The following is a 26,966-nucleotide window of genomic DNA, read 5'->3' as shown; positions in this document are numbered from 1 at the left end:
AGCTACCCTGCTACTTCACTTTCTGCATGGAAGTTTCCCAACTGGACAAGGGGCTGGAATGGAGGCCACCCCTCTGACACCTGCCCAAGGTGGAGGTGACAAGGAGAAAATGTGCAGCTTCACAGCAGCCTTGCATAGTGCACTGACCTTCAACACATCCATTCCATCCAAAAGCAGGACCAGCTGGTGACACACGCCCCCACTGGTGACAAGGAAGTAAAAGCAATAGAGAGGGAGCCTAGAAAAGGCAATCTAATATTACTGCCTGCAGGGGAATGGCGGGGATGGGGAAATCAAGTGCCCTCACAGCACAGACATCCAAGCCCTACGATTCAGCAGTGAATGAAATGTTAGGCATATTTACAGCCTTAGTTTGAGAGCAAAGAAAAATAAATGAAAACACTGGAATCGATTAATCATGCATTGAATTCCTATCCTAGTTTTAAGTTAAAACAGCAACTTTTAAGGATAAAATTCTCTCTTATGACCTCTTTGTGAGGAAAAATTGTGAGAAATTTTAAATAACCTCTGCACTGCAAAAAACCACAGCAGTAATATCAAATATCATTGAACTAGTAAACATAAGATAGCAGTCCGAGGGAAATATGTGCCAGAACCCCCAGCAGATCCCCGAAACCGCAGAAAGTACCAAATCCTCTATATACACTAGGTTTTTTCCTACACATACATACCTATGAAATTTATAGTTAGGCACAGTAGGAGATTAACAATAACTAATAATACAATAGGACAATTATTACAATATACCAGCATCACTACCCTTGTGCATTGGAGCCATTATTAAGCAAAATAAGGGTGATGTGAACACAAGCACTGCCATATCCCAACAGGGAACCCCATCACCAAGGCAGTTCATAAGTGACTACTGGGTTGCAGGGAGCACAGACATCATGCATTCCCCGGAGAAAGGGGCAATTCACATCCCGGGTGGGAAGGAGTGGGACAGTGAGATTTCAGCATGCTACTCAGAATGACACGCAAGTTAAAATTTATGAATTGCTTATTTGTGTAATTTTCCATTTAATAGTTTTAGATCACAGTTGATTGTGGATAACTGAAACCTGAAAAATTGAGGATAAGAGGGGACTACTGTAATGTTTAACTCAGGAAATTGATACTACAATCCCTTACCCGGATAGCCTGTACTATTCCCAGGTAAACCCCATCATTAATTTTCAAAGGAAAATATAACCCAGATATCTTTTAAGTTACATATGAAAGAATGGACATGTACCAGTGACGAGGTGATTCTTTCAAACAATTGTGAAAAAATATATAAATAATCTAATCACATATTGGTTTGCCCATGTAGAAAACAAAGAAGAATTCTGACCTCATGTAGTAATCATGACTATATCCTTTCACTTTAGTGGATAACTTAAAAATAACTTTCCTATGGAATCACAAAACCTCTGTCCCTTCAGAAGCAAAGGTTTCTAAATTGTTCATTCATTCTGGTAGAAACCTTTGTTGTTCATGGTTTCAAACTCTAAATACAAGCTAGCTGTTAGACTATTGTACGTAGTTCTTCAACTTCAAAACTACTTCCCTCTTCCTACAACCTCAATCTTTGCTTCCTAACCCCTAATTCACTATTAAATTTGTGTAAGAACACTGCTATTTATGGTTGCTTCTCTGAGAATACATAATTCAATTCGAAATATTCATACCCTGGGAAAGAAAACTGCTGCTCAAAGCATTTTACGCATTTGGGATTAATGACTATAATGGACTGAATCTTTGTGCCTCTTTCTCACAACCAAATCCATATGCTGAAGCCCTAACTCCCAATGTAACAGTATTTAAAGTCAGGGACCTTTGAGAAAAAATTATATTCAGACGAGGTCGCCAGGGTTGGGCCCTTATGATGGGATTTTACCATCCGTATAGAAGGGGAAGAGATGTCAAAAGTCTGCCATGTGAGGGCACAGCAAGAGAGCAACTGTCTGCAAGCCATCAAGAACCCAACCCTGCTGGCAGCCTGATTTTGGACTTCCCAGCTTTCAGAACTGTGGGGAATAAATACTGCTGTTTATAAGTCACCCAGTCTACGGTATTTTGTTAAAGAAGCACCAGCAAACTAATACAGTGACCTTGAATAGACTCGAGATTATACTAGGAAGATTCAATAAATCATGGAGTTTCCCATCCATAAATCAAGACCAGAAAGTAATCAAGGTTATCAAGACCAAATGTTGGTTCACCAGCAAGTTTGCTTTTGCTTCCACACAATCTCACAAGGAACATCCTTGATAAGTAATAAAACAGATGAAACTGTGAAGAAAGTGTATAAATTCTCTAATTTTGTAACAGCTATAGCATGACTAAATAACATTACTGAATGACTCCCATTTATAAGATCTTCAACCTGGTGCTATTCATACAAAGAAGTGGAAGACATGATCACTCCGTATCCATGGTCCCTTAGAATATGGGCACAACCTGTAATGGTATGATTTCAGATAGATAGGCAGAAAAAGAGGAGAGGAGGGAGGAAGGAGGAGGCAGGACGGAAGAGGCAGGAGGCAGGACAGGGCAGGAAAGAGGGGGAGATGGGAGAGGGGAGAGGGGAGAGGGGAGGAGAGGAGAAGAGAGGAGAAGAGAAAAGAGAAAAGAAGGAAAAAGAAAAAAAGGATTGTATATATAATCTTTCAACCTGGGTCAAAGGTGACTTGGGTCAAAACACAATTCATAGAGAAGAATTCCATCTAAGAGTCAGCAAGTTTAACATTTAATCATAGGGTTAAAATCAATATAATCAAATTCACAACAAATTGACTGTGTGTGTATGTATACACATGCACATGTAATTAAAAAGGACATAAATATTTAAACAAAAGAGGATTACTTTACATGGGAAATAAAGCTGGGAGAAATAGTCCAGTAGCCTGATTTGGGTAAAAGACTATTTTAAAAACACACCACATTACTAAATGCTCTTAAAAGCACTTAATAATGATGTAGATTGAAAAGGTGTTCAAAGCATGCCGCATATCTACAACTATCTGATCTTTGACAAACCTGACAAAAACAAGCAATGGGGAAAGGATTCCCTATTTAATAAATGGTGCTGGGAAAACTGGCTAGCCATATGTAGAAAGCTGAAACTGGATCCCTTCCTTACACCTTATACAAAAATTAATTCAAGATGGATTAAAGACTTACATGTTAGACCTAAAACCATAAAACCCTAGAAGAAAACCTAGGCAATACCATTCAGGACATAGGCATGGGCAAGGACTTCATGTCTAAAACATCAAAAGCAATGACAACAAAAGCCAAAATTGACAAATGGGATCTAATTAAACTAAAGAGCTTCTGCACAGCAAAAGAAACTACCATCAGAGTGAACAGGCAACCTACAAAATGGGAGAAAATTTTTGCAACCCACTCATCTGACAAAGGGCTAATATCCAGAATCTACAATGAACTCAAACAAATTTACAAGAAAAAAACAAACAACCCCATCAAAAAGTAGGTGAAGGACATGAACAGACATTTCTCAAAAGAAGACATTTACGCAGCAAAAAACACATGCAAAAATGCTCATCATCACTGGCCATCAGAGAAATGCAAATCAAAACCACAATGAGATATCACCTCATATCTGTTAGAATGGCCATCATTAAAAAGTCAGGAAACAACAGGTGCTGGAGAGGATGTGGAGAAATAGGAACACTTTTACACTGTTGGTGGGACTGTAAACTAGTTCAACCATTGTGGAAGTCAGTGTGGCGATTCCTCAGGGATCTAGAACTAGAAATACCATTTGACCCAGCCATCCCATTACTGGGTATATACCCAAAGGACTATAAATCATGCTGCTATAAAGACACATGAACACGTACGTTTATTGCGGCACTATTCACAATAGCAAAGACTTGGAACCAACCCAAATGTCCAACAACGATAGACTGGATTAAGAAAATGTGGCACATATACACCATGGAATACTATGCAGCCATAAAAAATGATGAGTTCATGTCCTTTGTAGGGACATGGATGAAACTGGAAACCATCATTCTCAGTAAACTATCGCAAGGACAAAAAACCAAACACCGCATGTTCTCACTCATAGGTGGGAATTGAACAATGAGAACTCATGGACACAGGAAGGGGAACATCACACTCCAGGGACTGTTGTGGGGTGGGGGGAGGGGGGAGGGGGGAGGGACAGCATTAGGAGATATACCTAATGCTAAATGACGAGTTAATGGACGCAGCAAACCAACATGGCACATGGATACATATGTAACAAACCTGCACATTGTGCACATGTACCCTAAAACCTAAAGTATAATAATAAATTTAAAAAAAAACAAAGACTAGAGGAAAAACATAGAAAATGGATTATGATTATAGATTCAAACCAAATAAAAAAATTACATTAAATGTAAATAGCATAAACATTTCAAATAAAAGGGAGATATTCTCAAACCAGAAAAAAAAAGGTGTTCAAAGCTAGCACTGTTTAAGTTTATACATTAGGCGCTTTAATTGGCATTGAGTTATAAACAATTTCCAAATTTTGTTATGATACCTCAATGTTAACTCTTAAAAGTAATTTTAAATTATTATTATAAATCGGACATGAAAGAAATAAGCCACATTTAACATCATGATATTTAGTCCAGCAAACTTGCTGAATTCCCTTGTTAATTATGACAGTTAAGACCTTAGAGTCCCTTGAAATTTTTAAGTAAATATTATCTGCACATAGTTTTAAGCTTTTCTTCTTGTTCCTGCCTATGCTTCTTATGTCAATTCTTATTTTATAGTAATGACTGAGGTTAAAGAAGTGATGTTAGCAGATATTCTTTTATTTTTGTGTCTGAAATGGGACTATACACCTTAGATTTCAGTATTATTTAGCCTAAGAATGTTTTAATTCCTGGTTCACTAAGAGATACTAATTAAGTCTGATACTGAAATTTATCATTTTTAAATGTGAAATATGCACACTTATAATAGCTGGTTTTCATCTTTCGTTTTCCTCTATTGCCATTATTTTCCTAATTTCTTGAGATGAGTACTTAGCTCAGTAATTATCAGTTATTCTTCTTTTCTAATAACTTTCCCTCTGTGTACTAAACTAGCTATATTCTTTGAGTTTTGCTATTTGCTGTTTTAATTGACATCCAGTTACAAAGTTTCTAAAATTCATTATGATGTCTCGAAGTTAACTTTTAAAAGTAAACTTCTTAGAATCATCATTATAAACCAAGCCTATAAGAAATAAGCATATGTAATTTTTAAAAGAACAATGTTTTGAAAGATAAGCAAATAATTTTTAAGCTGTGTTATCAATATTTGAATATGCTTGAAGATTAACCCTAATATTTAAAGTACCTACTATTGAGAAGCTTTCATTTCATATTACTGCCTAATTGACAGCAAGAAAATCAATGTTTGGAAAAAAAAATTCCCACTTTCAATAATGATAGTTGTAGACAGCACCATCATCACCATCATCATCATCATATTCTATCAAGAGGTATCATTTCTCTTTAAGACAAAGATATAAGACTATCAAAATCTGAAGGACAAAAAGACTTTCATTTGGGAAGAACTGCTATAGAACAAAGAGAAGAAAAATACAATTTCAAATTATTAACATCAAACTTCCTTAAACCATATATAAATTCATCTAATATATAAAAATATTTAAGTACCAAAGAGCAGCATGCAAAATTCTGAGACTTTGCATATGGCAGAAACAAATAAATTTATCTTGTGTATAAGAAAAGAAATGTAGAAGGCAATTATCTTCTACTCAAGCTTTCTTCTTTTGAAAGTGTGGTACAGAATAGCTTAACAATTTTGTACACACACACAGACACACAAAGGAACAGAAATTGTAAACGCAATCAGAAACACTCAAAAATGTGATTATATCCTTTCTAGTTTTTCATTTTATATTTCAAAAACCATAGCGGTGTATATTAACAAATGTGGTATACAATTTTATATATAACTAACTCCACTATAAATATTACACATTTTCTGGCTCTGGTCCCTAAAGAATTTCTTCTATCTCTTCTTTACTCTCTCTCCTCACCAAGATGTGTTATTTCTTACAAAAGTTCGCTGGCTTGTCTCTGCGAAGAGCTCCCAAGAGACAAGGTCAGGCCCAAGTAAGGTAGGGTTTACAGGAGCCCAAGAAACAATAGCATTTGTACTTTCAGTTTACTTCAAATCTTCAGGATAGATCAATGCATAGAGAAAACAGACACAAATGTTTGGCAGTGTTCTTTCTATACCCCAGATCTCAAACTGAGTACAACTGCACCAGAAACCTGCTCTAAGTCTTGAACAGCTGGGAAAGTGACTAGATGTTATTTCCGGAATCCTGAGCTGAAGTTTGCAGTGTAAGATCCACTGACTGTGAAATTCGGTATCTACACCTATTCAGGTTATTATTTGCTAAGAGTCCTTGCTGCTTCATGCATGTTAGCAGTCACTCACTGTGGAGACTCACTCTAGCCCAGCCTCAAACCTGCCCACACCATATTTCCTGAGACACCAACAAAGAAAAAGCATCCAAAGAGAGAAGGAAGCATGTGGACGTTGGGGCACCATCATTTGCAAGGTAGGGAAGGGAGATAGGGCCTCCTGGGAGTTTCGCTGCTAGCCTGGATGTCTCAAATTAATAACATTTTTCATTTCTGTCTCTGCAATTGCACTGGAAGCTTTTCCAGGGTTCTTCAAGGCCTCCTCGCTCTTTGATGGCCTCTGCCAGCTCCAGCCGCCCCACATGGCAGACCTGCCTGCAGTGCAGCCTGTGGTTACCATGGAGACAGTACCCCACGGAAGAGGAAGGGTGAGGCAGATGCCAAGTGGCACCGCAGAACATGATTGCAGCACCACGGAGCCCCAAGTACTCGGGACAGACGTGTCTATGAAAAGAGAAGAAGGTGGAGGGATGACAGAGCAGCAGGGCTGTGGGGCAGACAGGATATGGCAGACAGAGGGAGATACAGTTAAAATTGTCAAGTGTTTCTGGATATGATTCACTGTTTCTACCAAAATGAAATATAAAAATCAGACCTTCAAGTGTATTAAAAAATTAAATGTATATATATATACACACACAAACATATACATACATACACATATGCCTGTGCATGTGTATATATAAAATACAAGAAAAGTTTGATTTGCCTTTTCTTAACATCTGGGAACAGCATTTATAGAAAGGTTAATTTCCATGGAAATCTCAAAAACCAGCAAGATGGCTCTGGAGCATGCTACCATTTTATTTGAGCACATTATTGTAATAATATTTGCAATCACAGTTCACATCCTATTCTGTGCCGTTGATAAGCTTTTGACATTCTTTTTCTCTTATACAAAAATCTTGTTTCTATTTTATGTACAAGAATTATGAAACAAGACTTGTTTTACTAATAAAAACTATAGGTTCGCAAAGAGTAGCTCTCAAAACTAAAGTATATATATGTTATCCAATTCTTCAAGTACACAAATTCTCAAAAGTACACAAAAGGCTTTTTCTATGATGTGGGTAGGGCTGTTCTCCAGTATTTCATTTCTTCATCCTCTGGGCATATGGAAGGACTGGACTTCCCTCTCCCTTCAGAGCTGGGCATGGTCACATGGCCCACTTGGCCTGATGAAATAGGAGTCAGTGACATACGACTCAATTTTCCATGTTATTTCCCTGCCTCCATGGCTACGGAAGATTGTGCTGAGATGGAGGATCCACTGGCCTGGGTTCTGGAGTCACCGTGACTCAAACTCTCCATTCAACTCTTGCCAATCCATGCCAAAAATGTACCAACTTTTACTCTTGTGGGATGCTGAAACCGGGAATTATTTGTTAAAGCAGCCTTAGTTCATCCTGATACGCAACCCCTCTTATTCAATTATAAAATATTTTCATGAAGACATTATGCTCATTTGTAAGAGGAGCCCAGAAATTTATAACATATTCTCTTTTCAGGGTCTGCCAAGTTAGGAAATGATTACTATAAAAGGCAGTATGTGAAATATTCCATAATAAACGGAAAACAAAAGTTCTGTAAGAGTTCACTTTGGGCAGAGGTTAAGACTAGAATGATTAACACAACAAAGTGCATTTAAGATGGTAATTTTAAAGCGTTAATAAGTCAAGAAGAAGGCCGTCTATCACAAGTCAGATGTGGGGGTCTATGACATGGAATAAAGGCTCAACTACTACTACTACCACTACTACTGCTACTAGTACTGCTACTACTACTACCACTACTACTACTACTACTGCTACTACTACTGTTATTATTATTAAAAGGAATGAATTGTAGATCCCCTTGTGCCCAAGAAACTCTGCATGGATAAATTAACTTGAATTTTTCATTTAATTTTTAATTGCCACCTAAGAATTATACATATTTATGGCATACATGTGCTATTTCAATACATGTATACAATGTGTAGTGATCAAATTAGAGTAACTGGCATGTCCATCACTTCAAACATTTATTATTTCTTTGTGTTGTGAACATTCAAAATCCTCTCATCTGGCTATTATTGCTAACTATAGTCACCCTACTGACAGAACACTAGAACTTATCCCTCATATCTAAATGTAATGTTGTACTCATTAACCAACTTCTCAGTATCTCTCCCTCCCCACTATCCTTCCCATCCTCTGCTAACCACTATTCTACTCTCTACTTCCATGAGATGAAATTTTTTAGCTCCCACATATGAGTAAGAACATGCAGTGTTTCTCTTTCTATGCCTGGATTATTTCATTTAACATAATGTCCTCCAGGCTTTTCCATCTTGCTGCAACACACAAGATTCCATTCTTTTTTTATTTATTCATCCATCCATCAATAGACATTTAGGCTGATTTCATATATTGTTTATTGTGAATAGTGCTGCAATAAATATGACAGTATAGATACCTCTTGAACATACTGATTTCCTTTCCTTTGTATAGATACTCAAAAGATTGCTGCACCATATGGTATTTTTATCTGTAGTTTTTTGAAGAACTGCCCTACTTTCATAATGGCTGTACTAATTTGCATTTCCAACGACAGTGTAAAAGAGTCTCATTGTCTCCACATTCTTGCAAGCATTTGTTATATATTTTCTTTTTGATTACACCCGTTTTAACTGGGTTGAAATGATATCTCATTGTGGTTTCAACTTGAATTTCCCTGATGATTAGAGCTGTAGATCATTTTTTCACGCACCTGTTAGATAAGACCTCTATGTCTTTTTGATTATTTGCCCATTTTTACTTGGATGATTATTATTATCATTATTATTATTACTGCTGTTGAGATTCTTATATATTCTGCATATTTACTCCTTGCCAGATGGATAGTTTGCAAATATTTTCTTCCATTCTGTATACTGTCTCTTTACTATACTGTTTCCTTTACTATACAGAAGTTTCTTAGTTTAATATTAATATGATCCCATTTCTGTATTTTTGCTTTTGTTTCCTGTGCTTTTGAAATCCTATCCAAAAAATCTTTGCCCAAACCAAAACCATACAGCATTTCACCAATGTTTTCTTCTAGTAGTTTCATAGTTTCAGGTATTACAGTTAAGTCTTTAATCAATCTTTGAGTTGATTCTTGTATATATTGAGAGACAGGGTTCTAGTTTTATTCTTCTGCAGAATAAAGGATAATAAATAATAAGGGTCTAGTTTATTCCGAAGAATATCTCTCAACATATACAAATATATATATAGAGTTTTCCTAGCAGCATTTATTAAAAAGATTGTCTTTTCCCCCACTGTGTGTTCTTGGAACCTTTGTCAAAAATCAGTTAACCAGAAATACACGGATTTATTTTGGTGTTCTGTTTCACTGGCGTATGTGTCTGTTTTTATAACAGTACTGCAGCTTACTACAATACTGGTTACTATAGATTTATAGTATACTTTAGAGTCAGGTAGTGTGATGCCCCCAGCTCTGTTCTTGCTCAGGATTGCCTTGGCTACTTAGAGTCTTTTGTGGTTCTATAAAAATGATATAATTGTTGTTTCTATTTCTGTGAAGAATGTTATTGGCATTTTCAGCATGATTGCATTGAATCTATAGATTTCTTTAGTAGTATGGACATACTAATTTTAACATGTTAATTATTCCAATCCATGAACATGGGATATTTTTCTATTTTTGTGTCCTCTTCAGTTTCTTTCATCAATATTTTATAGTTTTAATTGCTGAACTATTTCATCTGCTTTGTCAAATGTATTCCTAAGATTGGGGGGTTTGGTAGCTATTGCAAATGGGATTACTTTCTTCATTTCTTTTTCTGATTGCTCACTGTTGGGCATATAAAAATGCTATGATTTTTTTATTGGTCATTTTGTATCTTGAAACTTTACTGCATTTATCACTTATTTTGGGATACATGTGCAGAATGTGCAGGTTATCTGCACATAGTTTTAAGCTTTTCTTCTTGTTCCTGCCTATGCTCCTTATGTCTATTCTTATTTTATAGTAATGACTGAGGTTAAAGAAGTGATGTTAGCAGATATTCTTTTATTTTTGTGTCTGAAATGGGACATTTCAAAGTGCAAAAACAAAATGTTGTTGAAACTTAGAAAATAGGATATTGTAAATATTAGAACATTACATCTGTCCTTTAATTAAACCTACTGTAGCTTAAAGGCCAAAGTTACAACCTTACGGCTAGGCTAAAAGACCCAGGAAAGGTAGAATGGTTGACGAAGATAAGAATATTTACCTGTGGCAGAGAGTGACTGCGTGCACCCCTTTCCCCAGGGCCAAACGTACTAGCCCACAGTTCTTTAAATTGCTCAGGGACTTAAGCTAATTCTTTCCAGCCTTGCCAACCTTAATCCAATCAATGGTCTCCCCCATGACCTAAGAGTTGGCACATCTCCCTTACTATTTGAAAACACAAGAGAATTCAAATCTCTTATTTGTCAAGACACCAAATGAAGAAATTCAGGAGGAAGAAAGGAATACATGTTATTTTTCAATTATTAATCAGCTCCTCCATTAAGGAGAATGAAAAAAATTAGAATAGTTATTTTTATAGGTCAAACATGGTTACCTGTCAGAAATTTCACATGATCCTACCTACTACTTGCAACACAGAAATGTCAGCCTGGTTGTGTATTTTTCAAGTTCCCAGAATGACTCTTTTTTTTTTTTTTTTTTTTTTTTTAGATGGAATATCACTCTGTCACTCAGGCTGGAGTGAGGTGGCGCAATCTCAGCTCACTGCAACCTCCACCTCCCGGTCCCAGTGCAAGCAATTCTCCTGCCTCAGCCTCCCGAGTAACTGGGATTACAGGCACGTACCACCATGCCCAGCTAATTTTTCTATTTTTAGTAGAGGCAGGGTTTCACCATGTTGGCCAGGCTGGTGCTGAACTCCTGATCTCATGATCTGCCCACCTCGGCCTCCCAAAGTGCTGGGATTATAGACGTGAGCCACCGCGCCCAGCCCCTAGAATGACTCTTAAATAGAAACCTTTTCAAAGCATGTACCAACCTTGGTAAATAATCAGATGAAGGTCCCTTTTCCTTCTTTCTGTAAGAAAGCCAAAAGCTGGAATAACTAGACAGCATGCAGAATGTCAACCATGCAGCTGAAGATAGGGACAAGGGGCCAGAATGCCACCTTCCACCGAGCCCTGAGATGACCTACACCCAGACACACCACAGTTAACACATTTTCAGTTACAAACCTTCAAATGTCTAAGACTAAACTGAGTTAATGATTTTAAGACATAACTTAGAGCAGATTCAAACACTAAAGAGGCACAACTACGTAGCCAATTCAGTGCTCCAAGAGAGAAACAACTCATTCTAAATTAGTGTTTGAGTGGGTAGCCACAATGTAAACATCAAAGGGCAACTACCTTAAAATACTCTTGTTAGTCCAAAGGAACCTCCCCAATCTAATGACACATTTGATAACTTCAAGCATTTCTGTGTGCAGGTTTATATTTCAAAGACATAATTCACTAAAGGCACAGCTAATTTAAATAAGCAGGGGATTTCATGATAGTGGAGTCCAAACAAGAAATATTAGAGTTTATAAAAGCAATACTTCATTTTATATATATATAATAATATATATATAAATTCTCAGATACAGACATTTCTTACATGAGATGAAATAAAAGTAAACATGGAATTACTAAGAATCACTGTTGAAGTCACAAGAATTCACTTCTAACATTTTATTACATTGCAATTTTTAAAACTCCATATCCCAAACACATTAAAATTACTTCTTTATAAAGGACATCACAATGTTTTCAACCTTTATCATTTAAGGTCTTATGCCAAAATTAGCATCTAAATATTTTATAGTCTTTTACAATATTCTACTTTTCTTTTAGTTGACCATATTCCAAGTCATAGACAGTACCTTCAATTTAAAGATAATGAAAAATATAAATTCACTTTGAGAAAATAAATCTACTTTGATAATTATATATGTTGTGTACTTCCAATTTTGCCATTATTCATCTATACTTTCTCATTATAATGTCTTGAAAAAGTAGCCTGAAAGTCCCCATCAGAATCAACTTTTTCCTGCAGTTCACAGTCCACTACATTTTTTGAGATGCTGATTACTGGCCCCTGAAAACATAAACTTGGTACAGTTCTATTTCTTGGTTCTATATTGGTTCATATTAAAATCATGAACCAAAAGTATATTCTCATATATTTAACATATCCTCCTGCCACAAAAACCTGTCATAGCTGTATTTCTCATGAGATAACCTGCCTTTGAAAGACAACCTGCTCTATCTGAGGATGCCAGGACATCATGGCAACTGACCAGAGAGGCAAAAAGCACTATATTACATCTGCACATGGAGACAGCTCTTACAAACTCATCTTCATATTGATCTCTCACATCCTTTCGGATAGACTGTCTTATGTCTTGTCTTCTCATTTCAACATCTATGATATGACTTGATGATCATATATTAAAATTTCATCCTTCATAAGGCACCTACTTAGATGCCAGGTATGCATTAATGTTTGTGAGTGAGTTCCTATGTGTACTATATCAGTAAATGATCAATTTTAAAGTCATTTTAATGACCAACCTTCAAGGAGGTTGCAGTCTAATGGAAGGAGACATGGAAACAAACCTGTAAACCAACAAATAAATGAGATGATTTCTATCACTCATTATGTTATGAAAAAGATAAAACACGGTAACTGTTAGGACAGAAACATTTGCTTTAGCAGGATGATCAGCAGAGACAGGTGGCCAAAGTGGGTGCAGCCTAATAAACTCGGGGACAGAGAGGGGACATAAGATAAAATAGAAAGAAGTTGGACCTTTTGCTAGTTGTCACAGCTAGGGTTATAAGCAAAGGCAAGATATGAGTGAATTAGAAGGAGCCCTAGGACAGCTGTAGGAATGATGAGCTCACAGTGGGGTGGCCAGCCAGGAGCCTGCTGCAGAAACCCTGGTGAGCAATGAGACAGCTGGATCAGCCTCTTAAGACTGAAGGTGACAAGAAGTGGGAGGTTCAACCAAGATGAGAAGCATCCATGCAATTTTGAAAAATACACTTAAAAAGGAACTCTGGAATGCCATATGTTAATAAATATAGACACGTGGGTCTAGGTACTCTATATACCATACTGTTCTACGTATCACATTCTGAATTTTATAAATCAAAGCAAAACATGTAAAGTGAGCTGAATAATCACTTATTAATAAAATAGCTCAAAGAGCTTCATATTATCCACCAGGAATTATCATTCATTTAGGGAATAATTCAATACCAAAGTTCCAAAATCTGCCACCAGAGATTGGCCTTCCTTGACACTGGGTACCTTGCTGGTTTCATGCTGTGTTCTCTGTTATGGATCGAATGTTTGTGTCTTCTCCTCACCCACCACCAAAGTAATATGATGAAGCCCTAGCCCCCGATGTGATGGCATTTGGAAATGGGACCTTTGGAAGGTAATTAGTGTTAGACTAGGTGATGGGGATGGGGCCCTCATGAAGGGATCAGTAGCTTTCTAAGAAGAAAGATGAGAAATCTACAAAAGGCCATGTGAGGAAAGAGCAGGAAGGCGGCTATCTGCAAGTCAGGAGGAGAGCCCTCACCTGGAATCAAATCTGCCAGCATCTTGATTTTAGACATTCCAGCCTCTAAAACTGTGAGAAATAAATGTTGTTTAAGCCACACAATTTATGGTACTAGGGCAGCCTGAGCCAACTATGACAGTCTTGGAAAAATTTGGTGGAATCCTTCCAAAGCCAGGATGCACTATCACTTGACACTCGACAAGTTTTCCTGAAATTCTGAGATGAAAGGGAATACAGTATGTTATTAAATTTGGAAATATTTATGCCCTTAGATAATATTTATGACCTTCAGTGTGGTACTCAATTATCCACTCAGTGCTACAGCACAGTCTGTGAATCTGTTGTCAAAACATTCTACCATCTTCTCCTGGTGATTCATGAAGAACTTCACAAATTCTTCTGACATCATAGTATTCTCTATAACATCACATATCTGCACATCACAAAACCTGACAGCTTACGTTGTGTCTATATTTTTAAGCCCAGTATGCACATGCAGTTTAGCTTGTCGAGGACAGTGAATTTTCCACGTGCCAATAGTTTCATGCAAAGAGTATAGCACCACGTGCTGATACCGGGATGACTAGCCTACCTTATTTGTCTTCTCGATGCCTTCTAATCAATGTACGAACAGTCCTACATTTCTCCGAATGACCATAAATATCTATCTTCAAAGCTATGCTGACAGTAAACATGTAAGTAACAATGCTCTACCAATATGAAAACTATTCAGCAGAAAAACTGAAATCACATCTGTAGTAGAAGTAACTATTTAACATAAGTCCTGGGTACACATATTGAAAATTAACAAGCTACAGCAAACAAGAAATATTTTCCCTCATAATCCACAAAGCAATTTGCTCTAAAGAATAAAAAGAAAAAGGAAAGGCAATGGACAGTTGTGTAAGCATCAAAGATCTTAAGAGAAACTGCAAAAAAAAAGAGAAAAAAACTCTTTGGAGTTAGATAGCACCTTCTTTGGGCCAGAGCTAAAAAAAAAAAAAACTCACATAGCCACCAAATCCCAGCCCACCACATCTCAATTAGCTAAAATGATAAATAACTGTAAGGAACAGCATGTATATTTAAAATCAGATGAATATCACCTAAGGATATTCCAAGAATCAGTGAACACGACGAAATCTACTACTGGTCCAAAAATCTGTTACATTGCTTTCAAAATTCTTATCCTCCCTTTCTAGAGATAAAATATGAGAAAGCACTTGTAAAGACTAACATGCTACAAAATTCTACGGAATAACTTTGCTTATATTTCCTCCCACACTCTGCTCAACTTAAGACAGCACTTTATCCAGCCCTGTCACCAGCTCTCCCACTTGCGGCTCTGCACCGCCTGCCATTCTGTAGGTCTAACTGCACTATTGTAAAATGCATGATTTACCAGGCCACAAGGAAGCCATATGAACTCATATTATTACTATGTAAACATAAAGTATTTATGTTTACTACTGAAAGATCTTGAATCCTAGTAGCAATTAACGCATTTTAAGAGAATCGGCACATGGAGAATGGGAAGGATTTCAGAGATGTGATGGAATTAAGGCTGCACAGCCATCTCAGTTGGAAATCCATGTTTGAAAAGGATAGAAATAGCTACCCTTCAACTAGAAAAATAAATGACTAAACCATTCAGAGAGGGACAGATTATCTAGCGCTGGAGGTATATACATCCAGAGCTTGCTGCTGGCTACTATTTATAACTTCTTGCTTCTTTTAAAATTAAATTTGTCCAGTTTGTTGAATGAATACATAAATCAATAAACAGTGGACTCGCCCATTATAAAAGTTCTGTTTCTGAAACTAGTTTAAGCTACCTTGCACCTTTCCACTTCTTGAAATTCCTGTACTTACCAGGTGTTACCAAACTCCCAGCTCCTAGCTCATGAGAACATCCTCAGCCTTCCACATCCATCGCCTATATTTGCAGAGGAAGAAGGATGCTGCCTGAATGTTAATTTCCTCCAGCTATCATCTTGGCTCTATCCTCTCACACTCGGCTTCTGTCCTAGGTCCACAGGCTAAGTACAAGCTAAGTACACCCCATGGATCCCCTCAACTGCTGCAACAGGAAATATGGTGTCACTATACAATTTATCACACAACCCAGGCTAAACTGCTGAAAGAAGACTTTTGATTTATAAGGAAAGGAGGTCATTCCTGAAATTGCTATAGGCAGTCAGCAAAACAAAGATTAGCATCCCCTCTCAAGTACCTAAAACTTTGTAACTCACTAAGTAACATACTCATTGAGGAATGTTTAACTTGACTTCTTTACTTCCTTCGAAAGTTTTGGGAATCAAGAATAAATTAGATTTCTGTAACTTACACATGACTTCTTCCTATTGGCAGACTACAGTTAGAGCGATAAAAATTCTGTGCAATTTTGTTCAAAGTACTTAAGGAAATATCTCAAAAAATGGAAGCCAACTATGGTTCACACTTCTAAAACTGTTCTGATAAAACCTCACAGGTGCCAGACTCGGCAGCCCACCAAGACAGAAAATAATATTCTGGAGACATTTCGACAGACTTCACTCTTGAAGGACAATAGGGCTTCATTCCACTCCCATCTTTAAGCAGCAAATATCTGCGCCACGAGAAAAAATACAAGAAACTTTTTGGGCCAATTTTGTATAACTTACAATATTTGAAGCGGTATGAAGAAATAACAAGAATTACTTCTATGGATGGATAAAGGAGAATTCTTCCTTTAGGCAATACCCAATAGCATGAAATGTAGCAATATCTTTACAACCATTATGGAAGTGGGCATTTTATAAACATATTAGTAATGAAATTCAGAGATTTAGTTTATAGGCAAGAAAATCTTTTGACTCTAACTCTTACCCCCCACCATTACTGTATTTTTGAAGTGCATCAAAAGTTCCAGAGAATATATTTTATACTTAAATGTTTATTATGATTAAGCTTCCCAAAGTTTCACCTAAATTATCACAGCACATTCACCAAAGCCCTGTGAGTTTTCATCCAATGAACAAATGACAAAATAGGCAAAGATGCAAAGTCACAAGAGAAGGCAAGTGCCAAGCACAATTTAGATCCCAGAACTCGGCATCCTAAGAGTGGTCCCTCCAGGGTGCTGCAGTGTCTGGTACCCAAAACCAACCCAAAGCAAGCAAAGAAACCTTGGTTCAGAAACCATTTTTGCCCCAAATGATGAACTAAGTGTTTGTTACATGCCTACTACTATCCTACGATTTGTGGATCAATTATTTTAAAAGATAGATTACCAGTATGGGGTGGGGCTGGGGAAAAGCATAGTCCTATGTGACCAGAGAGAAGGAGTGTGTGCCTGAGAAAAGGGGATAAGGTAAAAAAATCATGTGTTTGCCTAAAAACAGTGTCCTGACTCTTCCCAATGAACTTGAACTTGAGAAATGAGACATCCCTGAAGAACACACAGTGAAGTGCCAGAATCACTCACAAAGCATTGCACCTGTGAGCCCCGGACTGCCACAAACACCTTGCTTTTTCACACAGTGGTCCTGGAGTCTGTGCAGGTGCATAATTATGCTTCATGTGGGAAAAGCAAATGCCAAAATTACAGAAAAGCATCTGGCACCTGTATTATTTCACAGTGGAAAGAGCTAATGTGTGTTGTAATAGTGAATATACCACATACTCTGCTATGTATTTTAAGTCCATGGTCTCTTAATTCACCCTCACAACAACCTGAAGACACAGGAATTATTGTTTCCCCTGTGTTATGACACTTAGTAGTAAAATATCCACTCCCTTAGAAAATGATGAAGTTGAGATATGAACTCAAGTCAGTTGGGGTACAACTTTGAAGCTATTTTCTCAACCATTTGCTCCACTGCTGTATTTACTACAGAGACACACGAAATCAGCAAGCAGTAAAATGTTTCCTTAAAGAAGAACTCCTGTAGGACAAGTGAGTAAGTTTAACTTCAAGCTTTAGAATTATGCTCCCAAAATAGGAACCAATAAAATGATACATAAACTGTTAAGACATGACAGTGACATAATTACTATAGACAAACAATATAAATCAACTTTAAAAAAGGAAAATAGGTAGATTGAGAAATGTGTATAAGATATAAAAAGATAATTCACAAAATAATTAGACATAGACACCAAAAAATTATAAAATATTTAACCTCAGGAATATTAATAGAGAAGCAAATGAATTAGAGAAAAACACAATATTTCCCTTATGTAATTAGAAGTTTTTTTTTTTCTCATTACAACACCCAGTGTTGTTGAAATCATGGGAAAATTGGCACACTCCTGACTTGCTGAGAAAAATATAAATTATATAATCTTTCTGGAAGACAAATGAACAACATATATCAACAATCTTGAAAACATCCAGTTCTAGGAAGTAATCTAGAGTAAATAATCTGATGATGACTATTTAGTTATTAGGATCTTAATTACAGCATTAAATATAACTACCAAAAATGAAAATGTCATCAATCTCCAAAAACAGAGTGATGTAAGTAAATAATGTTACATAAAGATATGGAAAACAGACGCTAAAAATAAATACTAATTACATGAGATGTTAATAGGTAACTAAACAGAATATGAGCAATTTTTTCTAAATTTAAAAATGTGTATAGCTTGACATTACTGCTAAAAATATGGTCATTTCTGGGGCTTGCAACCATGCATGAATTTTAGCTTCTTTTAATCATTTCTGTATTTTTGAATTTTCAATGAGCATGCATTACTTTTGAAAGCAAACAAATCTCAAATTTAAAGGAGAGAAAACATAAGTATGGCTGATCAAAATCTGTGTAATCTACATTCCATGATGAATGACCTTTGTTAACTTTAAGTCATGCATTCAGCTAATTAATGAACTTCACCCCAAAATAAATATATACTATTCTTTTCAAGAACGGAAAGGCATGCTTTTCTTCTGCATAATGTAATATATATATTAAACTATGATATATTTAGTGGAAAGGTAATATATAAAGAACAAAACTCTTGAAACCCTGACAAACACTGTGTTCTCACATTTGTGAGTGGGTATGTGTGCTGGGTATCACATTCAATATAGTTACTTGCCTTGATTATCTTCTTAGCTTTAGTATTATGAATAGTTCTCATATAATTAGCTATTCTGAAAATATAATTCATAATTGCATATTGCTTTGGGTGCAGGTGCCATAATACGTCTACGCACCTGCTGTGAATTTAACATTACTCTTTTTCAACCCGAGTTAAGCAACACAAATAATTTGATCCAGATGCTACAAGCCCCAGCCTTCCTGCATCAACCTTCCATGTCCTGGGTTAATGAGACAATTTGTACTATCTCTGAGACTTTTTATATAACACATCTCTGTCTTTCTGGAGGATTCTTCTTCTTCCTTATTCAGTTTCTCCATGACTCCAAGAACAATGCTCCACACCAGTGAAGACTGTATTAGAGATGAGAGATTGAACTGTGGCTCTTTTACATTTGGAGCTACCAAAGAGGTTGCTCCTCTTTGGTAATTAAGAGGAGACTAAGGTTGGAAATTACATTATTCTATATTGTTGAAAGTAATGACTGCTATATTAGTCTAATATTTGAAAGTCCAAATAAAATGTGATAGAGAATAAAATTTAATTTAAAAAGTGAGCATTTTTAGGTTGAGTAGTCATGCTTAGAGTAAAATACAACATCGTATCTATTTAGAAAAGCAATCTTTCTCTTCTTTCTTTACTATGTCCATGATTTCTCCTATTGATTGCAAAACATCAAACAGTCACGAAAATCTAATTATTAATACTGAGATAGAAAAAGCTGTAGATAATAGCTAGCCTGGATCACTTATATATGGTTTGGGAAGTCAGATTTTGACACCTTTTTTTTATGTCTAATTCTCACCACTTACAAAGCGATCCAATTATTGGCAGTTAAAGAATAACATGAGAAACAGAGGAAGAACGCCAAGGGTAAGTTATTTTAAAGTTGGCTATACATAAATCTGCTGAATTTCATGGACCATAGTTGCTATAAATCAACCAGGGCATTAGACGCTACCTTGATAACTCTTGATGTAGTGTCAAAATACCATGAAATATTTAAAGAGCTCAACTACCAAGCAAAGTACTGTGAAAGCTACTATATCCAGAATTCTATCAACTAGAATTCTTCATCTACCATGCCAATGGGGAACACTTCTTCTCTATTCTGATATTTCCTTTCAGGCAAAGGGAACTTAATTAATGTAACACTGCTGGCCTCTCTCCAGCTTTTCACTTTCTCTGCCTCTGAAGAATAAAGAAGCAGCTTGCCTTGCTTCTTCTCTCTTCCTCTGGAGATCATCCTCCCTGCAGAGAGCAAGGCTTGGCTCTGCCAGCTCAGATAAAGCTCTGTCCCTGTGGAGAGGGAGGAGGGAAAGAAGGCGGAGGACCTGGGATGTCATTCAACTGCCACACCAAGCTAAGTCTAATCAAAACTGATATTTTTGCCCATGGCAGCCAATTATTTATCTTTTTCCCTTCCAATATCCCAACTTGCCCAGATGGGGAGTGGGAAGGAGGAGAGCTTGATATTTATTTGATTCCTTAAAGACACCAACAACCCACATTCCTGCACATTTTATAATTCTTAAAGTATATACCTTTCTGTGCTTCATGTTATTGCATATTTAAATGCAAAGAGATAATACAATAAAGCATTTGTACATTATAAGGAGGTTTCTAAACCAAAAGAATGAACTGCGTAAAACATGCATAAAATGCAGTTTTCCTTATACATATCTACTGGACAAAATTTCTAATGACAGTTGTGATAATCACATCTGTTAAACCAAAAACGTTACTAATACACTTCTCTGGCCTTTACCTAGGCAAGAGAAGCATATTTTCTAATATCAATGACCCAATTAATCGTTCCCCCATCATCTACTGTTATAAACATCCTATTTAGTAACCTTTCTGTATCATTCAAAACTTGTAGAAATGTTACATATATTTATTTAAACAAATATAATTGGCTCACCTGCTTACTTTGATCCAAAAAATACTCAAAAAACCCAGTAAGGTCTTTTATCATAACATGTATTTTGCTCTGGTAACTTATAATTGGCAGTTCCCACAACAACACATAAATTTGAATACAAATAACCACATTTATTGTAAAAATGTTTTTCTGACTGAAGATAAATTTGTCCCCCATGATACAGGTCACATTCTGAAACAAATTCCAAGATACATCGAATCGCGATTATCCTAAAAATTATGTTGCTGAAGATCACAGTTCTAAATGAAGCCCCTCTGGGTTTGATCATCCCAAGGAGCTGGGCATCTTCAAACCTGGAAGAACTGGGCACTGTTTTTGTCTTCACTGAAGCTCTTAAGAGTGAAAAGAAAGCGAAAATGACCATCTATTTTCAAAGAGGTACCAATTCACACACTTTTTATTTCTCTTCAAGGACTTGATTTTAATTGGGGAGGGGGTCTTCCCTTTATGTAATACATTTAGCTGTTTAAGGTTTCTTTTTTATGTCATAATGACATGATGATGAGATTCATGCTCTGTGGTTCTAAACAGAGCAGATGTGTTATATCTGACCTCACAGAGAGTGATGCTTATTAAACTGTCTATTATAGTCTTTGTACAACATTAATCTCTGTAGAAAATTTGATCTTAATCAGGTGACTAATATAACACTAATAAAGAATATCAAAGTTTTGCAATTTCTACCCGATTAGAATATTTTTTAATAATGGTGTTAGGAGATATAATTTACTTCTTCTTTAGCTTAACTGTTATATACTTTAATATATAAAGGGCTGGTATGTTTCAGAATAGAAAGTTTAGCATATTTTATAAGCAAATCTGCATAATGAATCATTACAATAGGGGTTGGGGTAGGGAAATTATAGCCATTTAATATCCTTTATTAGGATGGTAACCTAGATAACCTATTTAATTAGATATATATATAAAACATTAGTACCTGTCTTAATATATATATATATTGATTTCTTGTGTTTACATAAATGTTATAATTTACAAGCCACTTATCCATGCTCTTACTCACTTTACCCTTAAAGAAATCTTTTAAGATATTCTGTCTTATTGTACCCACTTTACAGCTGAAGAAACTTAGTTAACAACTGAGGATCACATAAATGGTGAGGGATACACAGTTAAGAAGAGATAGGGCTGGAATCCACCAAAAGCCAGTGCTCTCTCCACATCTCTGTACCCACCAGAAGCAGAATGCAAAACAGCATTACACTAGAGAAACATATTTTTCCAATAATTGTCATTTCAGATCACAAACATATTTCTAGAGAAATAGTTGGGCTCTGACATATAACATGTTTGTGTGTGTGTGTGTGTGTGTGTGTGTAACTTTATTACAAAATATTGTAATATATAATACATAAGAACCTAATAAGTTTCAATATATGTAATTCATTTTGCAAGTAATGTGCCAAGAGAGACAGGTGAATATTTATCTACGATAGAAAGGTTCTAGGAAGCATTGTTTCACTTATTTAGTCATTATTTCCAATTTGTCAAAAACTAATTGATACAGGTACAACTTCGATATCCTGACATAGCTAAGACACTTCCTACAAATCAATTAACCATGATTCAGAGCTTGGAATTGCATTTAACTGCTATGTGATCAAAAGATAAACAAGTGGAGGTGTCATAACTGCAGATTTTTGTTACGAGTCTTAACATTTAATGGACTAAAAAGCACAGTATGATCAAATATTTCTGTGAGTTCCCTGTGTTGGAGGTACTGTTTGTGACTATAACTGAGTTCATTAAACTCAACCAGGCAGTTTGTTAATCAGTAGGCTGGATTGGCAGACAATGTGATAGAAACTATTTATTGATGACATGTTTAATTGTTTATATTAATATAAAAAGCTGTTGCTTTGGCATATAATCAGATAACTTGAAGCTAGCAACAAGTATCATGAACTGTTCCCACTCAAATTAAGTTTTCACATACCAGAAGGCTATCAAAGTACTGTGGCCAGGAGAACACCTTCAGAAGATGAATGACGAAAACCAACATGGAAGCCAATGATGAATTTGGCTTGGCAGTGTATTTCCGACTCGCAAATCAGCCAGCAAAGAACCACACCTTCAGCTGAGGTACTGGACTTGAAAATGACTGGCAGTCCATGCTTTGTTTTTGTTCATTGTCTGAATTATGACGTCCAAGTTTAAGTACTCCCAACTACGTTGTCTTTTAAAAATAAAAACTGTTAGGAAGAGTGAGACTAGCATCAAGGATTCCCCTCTAAGGAAGTGAAAATAGTGTTCACACAGAGAAAAAAACAAAAACAGGTGTTCCCATTTTCTGTGGCTAATCACAAAGAAGAAAACACTGGAAGTTCAAAATGTAACAGTTTCTATTTTAATTCAATTGGCTTGTTACAACTGTATACACTGGTCCATACATAGTGTACTGACCCTATGGACAAAACACAATAAATTATTTCAAATGTAATTGTAATGTTTTCTTAAAGACAACCTGATGAAATTACTCCGAAAACCCCTTCAACAAGTCCACACAAATGTATACCACAGAAAAAAGAAGTCTGACAAGGCAAAACGGAAAAGAGCAAGTTCTGTAACATTTTCAGCAAATGCACTGCACATTCAACTAAATGCCAAAGTAATATTATATTTGAGATTATAACTTCATTTTTAATTTTAGAAACCATTATGAAAGCAATATTATCCTTAGAAATTATTTAACAAAACTATAAATTGCATTTGCAAACTAATATTTGAATTTCATTTTTGTCTCTGATGAACAATTTCACTGGGAGAAAGAATTGGCTTATATTCTATTGTGAAAGATGTAAAGTGGATAGAAATACTGTAATTTGACAGTGTACGACTTTTATTACAAACAATGAAAACATTAGTGACATCTACAATGATTGGGTTATACAACTACACAAACGTACACCAAATTAAATAACTCCTTTCCACAAGACTATGGCAATTTTATTAGAGCAACAACCTCATGTACTTACTACAATTGCCATTCAATCAGGTAATATCACTTTCAATCCACAATATAACATAAAACCCAAATAAACAGTACATGTAGTTTTTCTCATGCCCATCGGCCGCTCTGGGTACACACACAGGCACAGAGCAATATCAACTAGTCCTTTAAGAATCATGATTAAGACTGAAACACTAGGCTCAAAAGGAAAAAAGAAAAGGAAACGAGAAATGTATGCTACTTCATCTATGGCTTCTTTTCGAAAGAAATTTTATGTTAAAACAATGCAATGGGCACAACGGTGTGTTCAAAGTGCTCTCGGAAAGTTCCCTGAATGTGAATAAGGTGAAACTAAAGCAATATTGCTAAAAACTAATAATGACAGTATTCAATTAACTTGAGCCGTATAGACTTTGCCGGTCCTTCCGCAACACTGACTTGTGATTAGTATAATCAAAGGCCTCCCAAATGTCAACACTTAACTCCGAATGCAATTGTCTTCCTTCAAGCCCTGAGCCCGAGCCACTAATCAGTAAGGACTCCACTTAACATCTTCCCCAACAACAGCAGGAACATTCTGCGTATGGCAACCATATGCTAATAAAAGACATTTGAGGGCAGTTTAAAGCATCCAGTTCATATCTGAGGATACTCGCCCCTACATGTCACACTTCTCGTAACACAAATCCCCAAAATAACGCACAGGTTCACCGCCATAACTTGATATGAGTCACAGCAAACAGTTCTCCATGGGATTTTAGAAGTGGTGCAGCCCCGAAGCCTTGTCATTATGTAGGTGAATGACCAGCAGCAGAGACCAGCTGGACTCCCCTCGGTAGCTTCAGCCCCTGATGAAGTATGCACAGTGAGATAACTCCTAGGGAGTTTCAGCACCTCATTGTTTTCATGGAAGTCACTGCAGAAAATCCCAAGCCTCTTAAATATTGGTCACATAGTTCTTAAAAGTGAAAATTTACACCTGTCAGGCCTAATACTATGCTTACAACATTCTGTTTTCTAAATCAACATATTTGCTTGAGCACAGTAAAAATACATCTTAATAACACCTTCCAGAGCTAAGGCGAATCAGATCAGCTCAAATGAGGCACACAAGAAAAGAAAAGAAAAAAAAAACACCTTGGAACCACAACCTGCCCCTCTCTCTCATCTCCCACACCCTTTATACCCCCACGGTTACAGCAAAATACAACTTTGGGCATTTTGGAAGTGACTGTTCTTTGTGACTGACACACACACACACACACACCCCAAGAATTCCCAAGTCTGTTTTCCTACCACACACACCAGGGAGGCTGCATCACCTTTCTAGTGACTTAATTCTGAACGTAGAGGCTCAAACCTGCCGAGTGGCAATCGAAGAAAACACACTACACACCAGAATAAGATGAGGGTCGGGAAAAAAGCAAAAAGCAGCTTCGCTTTCAACCATTAATTACGGGTCACCCCAATTTCGCATCGCTTATCTCCCATACACACGCACAGCCTTCCAAACCTGGCTTTCAGGCGGCGCTTTCCGGAGCCTGGCTGTCTATTGTCAGCACGCAGAAGCCCCCGAAACCTGTGAAGCCGGCTGCAAAGGCTTGCTCGGAAGCCGCTAAATATAGACCAAGGGGGCTCTGGGTCTGGCAAGCCGCGGGAGCCTGAAGATACGGCCATGGACGCATATAAGTCTTTCCATTTTGTTCTAGCCAAACATCGTTAATGACATTGAACATAAGGGCAAAAGACTGGAGGGAAGTCCTCCCCACCCCCACCCCGTCTCCTCCCGTACATTAGGGACGTCATGAATGCACCGAGTATGTTCTCAGGGTGGCGGGGAGCAGCATTGTCGGTGTTGCCCTAAATACGCTTCCTCCCGGGGAGATGGGTGGCAGGGAGGGGGAGCACGCAGGGCAACCACTTGGTAACCGCTCCAAGAAAGGCACTAACCCCGGACCCCCTTCCAGGCACAGCAGCTTCCGAGGCGGACCTGGCGCGATCGCGGTCCTCCCCGAGGCAGGCAGAACCCCCGCAGCAGCCGCCGCCGCCGCCCGCCGGCCCGGAGCCCAAGACCACCCCCACCGGCGGCAGGAGGAGGAGGACGGCGCCGGGAGGAGGCTGCGCCCGGCCCCGGCCGCCCAGCCCCGCAACTCACCCAAAGGCGCGGCGCCCGGCGGCTTCCTCGCAAACATGCACCCGCCGCCGGCGACAGCTCCTCAGTCCGGGAAGAGGCGTGCGCAGCGCCGCCCGGCTTCAGGGCAAGGTCCTGACCTTGCCCAACTGCAGCATCTTCCGCTTTTGTTGTCTGAGCGCGGCCGCGGGACAAGGGATGCTGGCGGGCGGCAGGGGCGAGCGCCGCGGGCCAGAGGCGGCTCCCGACGCGAGTGAGCAGCGCCCGGCCCGGCGGCCCCTCCGAGCTCGGCGAGCGCAGCGCCCCCTGCCCGGCTCCGCGGGCTTCACGGGCTCCTGCGGGCTCCTCGGGGCTCCGGGCGCCGCCGCCAGCCGGCCAGGCTGAGAGAGCAGCCGCCGCGCCCGCCGCTCCGCTTGGCCGGCTGTCGCCGCGGGCGCGAGCCTGGGGCCGCCGCGGCGCCCGGCGCCGAGCGCTCCCGAGCTGCGCCCCGCGCGCGGCCCGCGCCACCTGTGCCGCCGCCGCCGCCGCCGAGGGCGAGGCTCCTCCCGCGGCGCGCGGCAGCCTCAGCCTCCACCTAAGCCTCGGCGGCCGGCCCGGGCGCCCGGCTAGTGAGGAAGCGTCCGCCCCGCCGCCGAAACCGTCCCCGGGTGCGGAGCATGCCCAGTGCCGCCGCGAGAGCGGCGCTTCGCCGCGCGCATTCCACTTCTCCTGGTTTTCGCGGCAGCAGCGGCAGCCGCGGGAGA

General features: G+C 38.2%; 1 protein-coding gene across 3 annotated transcripts in view; it reads right to left on the bottom strand.

The window, feature by feature from the left end:
* The window catches only part of CTNND2 (catenin delta 2), a 936,154-nt gene extending 909,280 nt beyond the window's left edge, over positions 1–26,874 (bottom strand). Inside the window, exon 1 of one of the 3 annotated variants that reach the window (XM_055245590.2) lies at positions 26,248–26,874. In XM_055245590.2, the coding sequence (XP_055101565.1) occupies positions 26,248–26,284 (37 nt within the window). In that variant the 5' untranslated portion in view covers positions 26,285–26,874. Of the gene's footprint in view, positions 1–25,605; positions 25,797–26,247 lie in introns of those variants that run through there. The other 2 variants (XM_055245587.2, XM_055245588.2) reach the window with 2 other exon arrangements.
* Between the last annotated feature and the right edge of the window lie 92 nt (positions 26,875–26,966).

This window comes from Symphalangus syndactylus, chromosome 16, assembly GCF_028878055.3.
Source record: "Symphalangus syndactylus isolate Jambi chromosome 16, NHGRI_mSymSyn1-v2.1_pri, whole genome shotgun sequence".
NCBI lineage: Eukaryota > Metazoa > Chordata > Mammalia > Primates > Hylobatidae > Symphalangus > Symphalangus syndactylus.
Note: the sequence above shows the minus strand (reverse complement) of the source record. Positions and strands in the feature narration are given on the sequence as shown.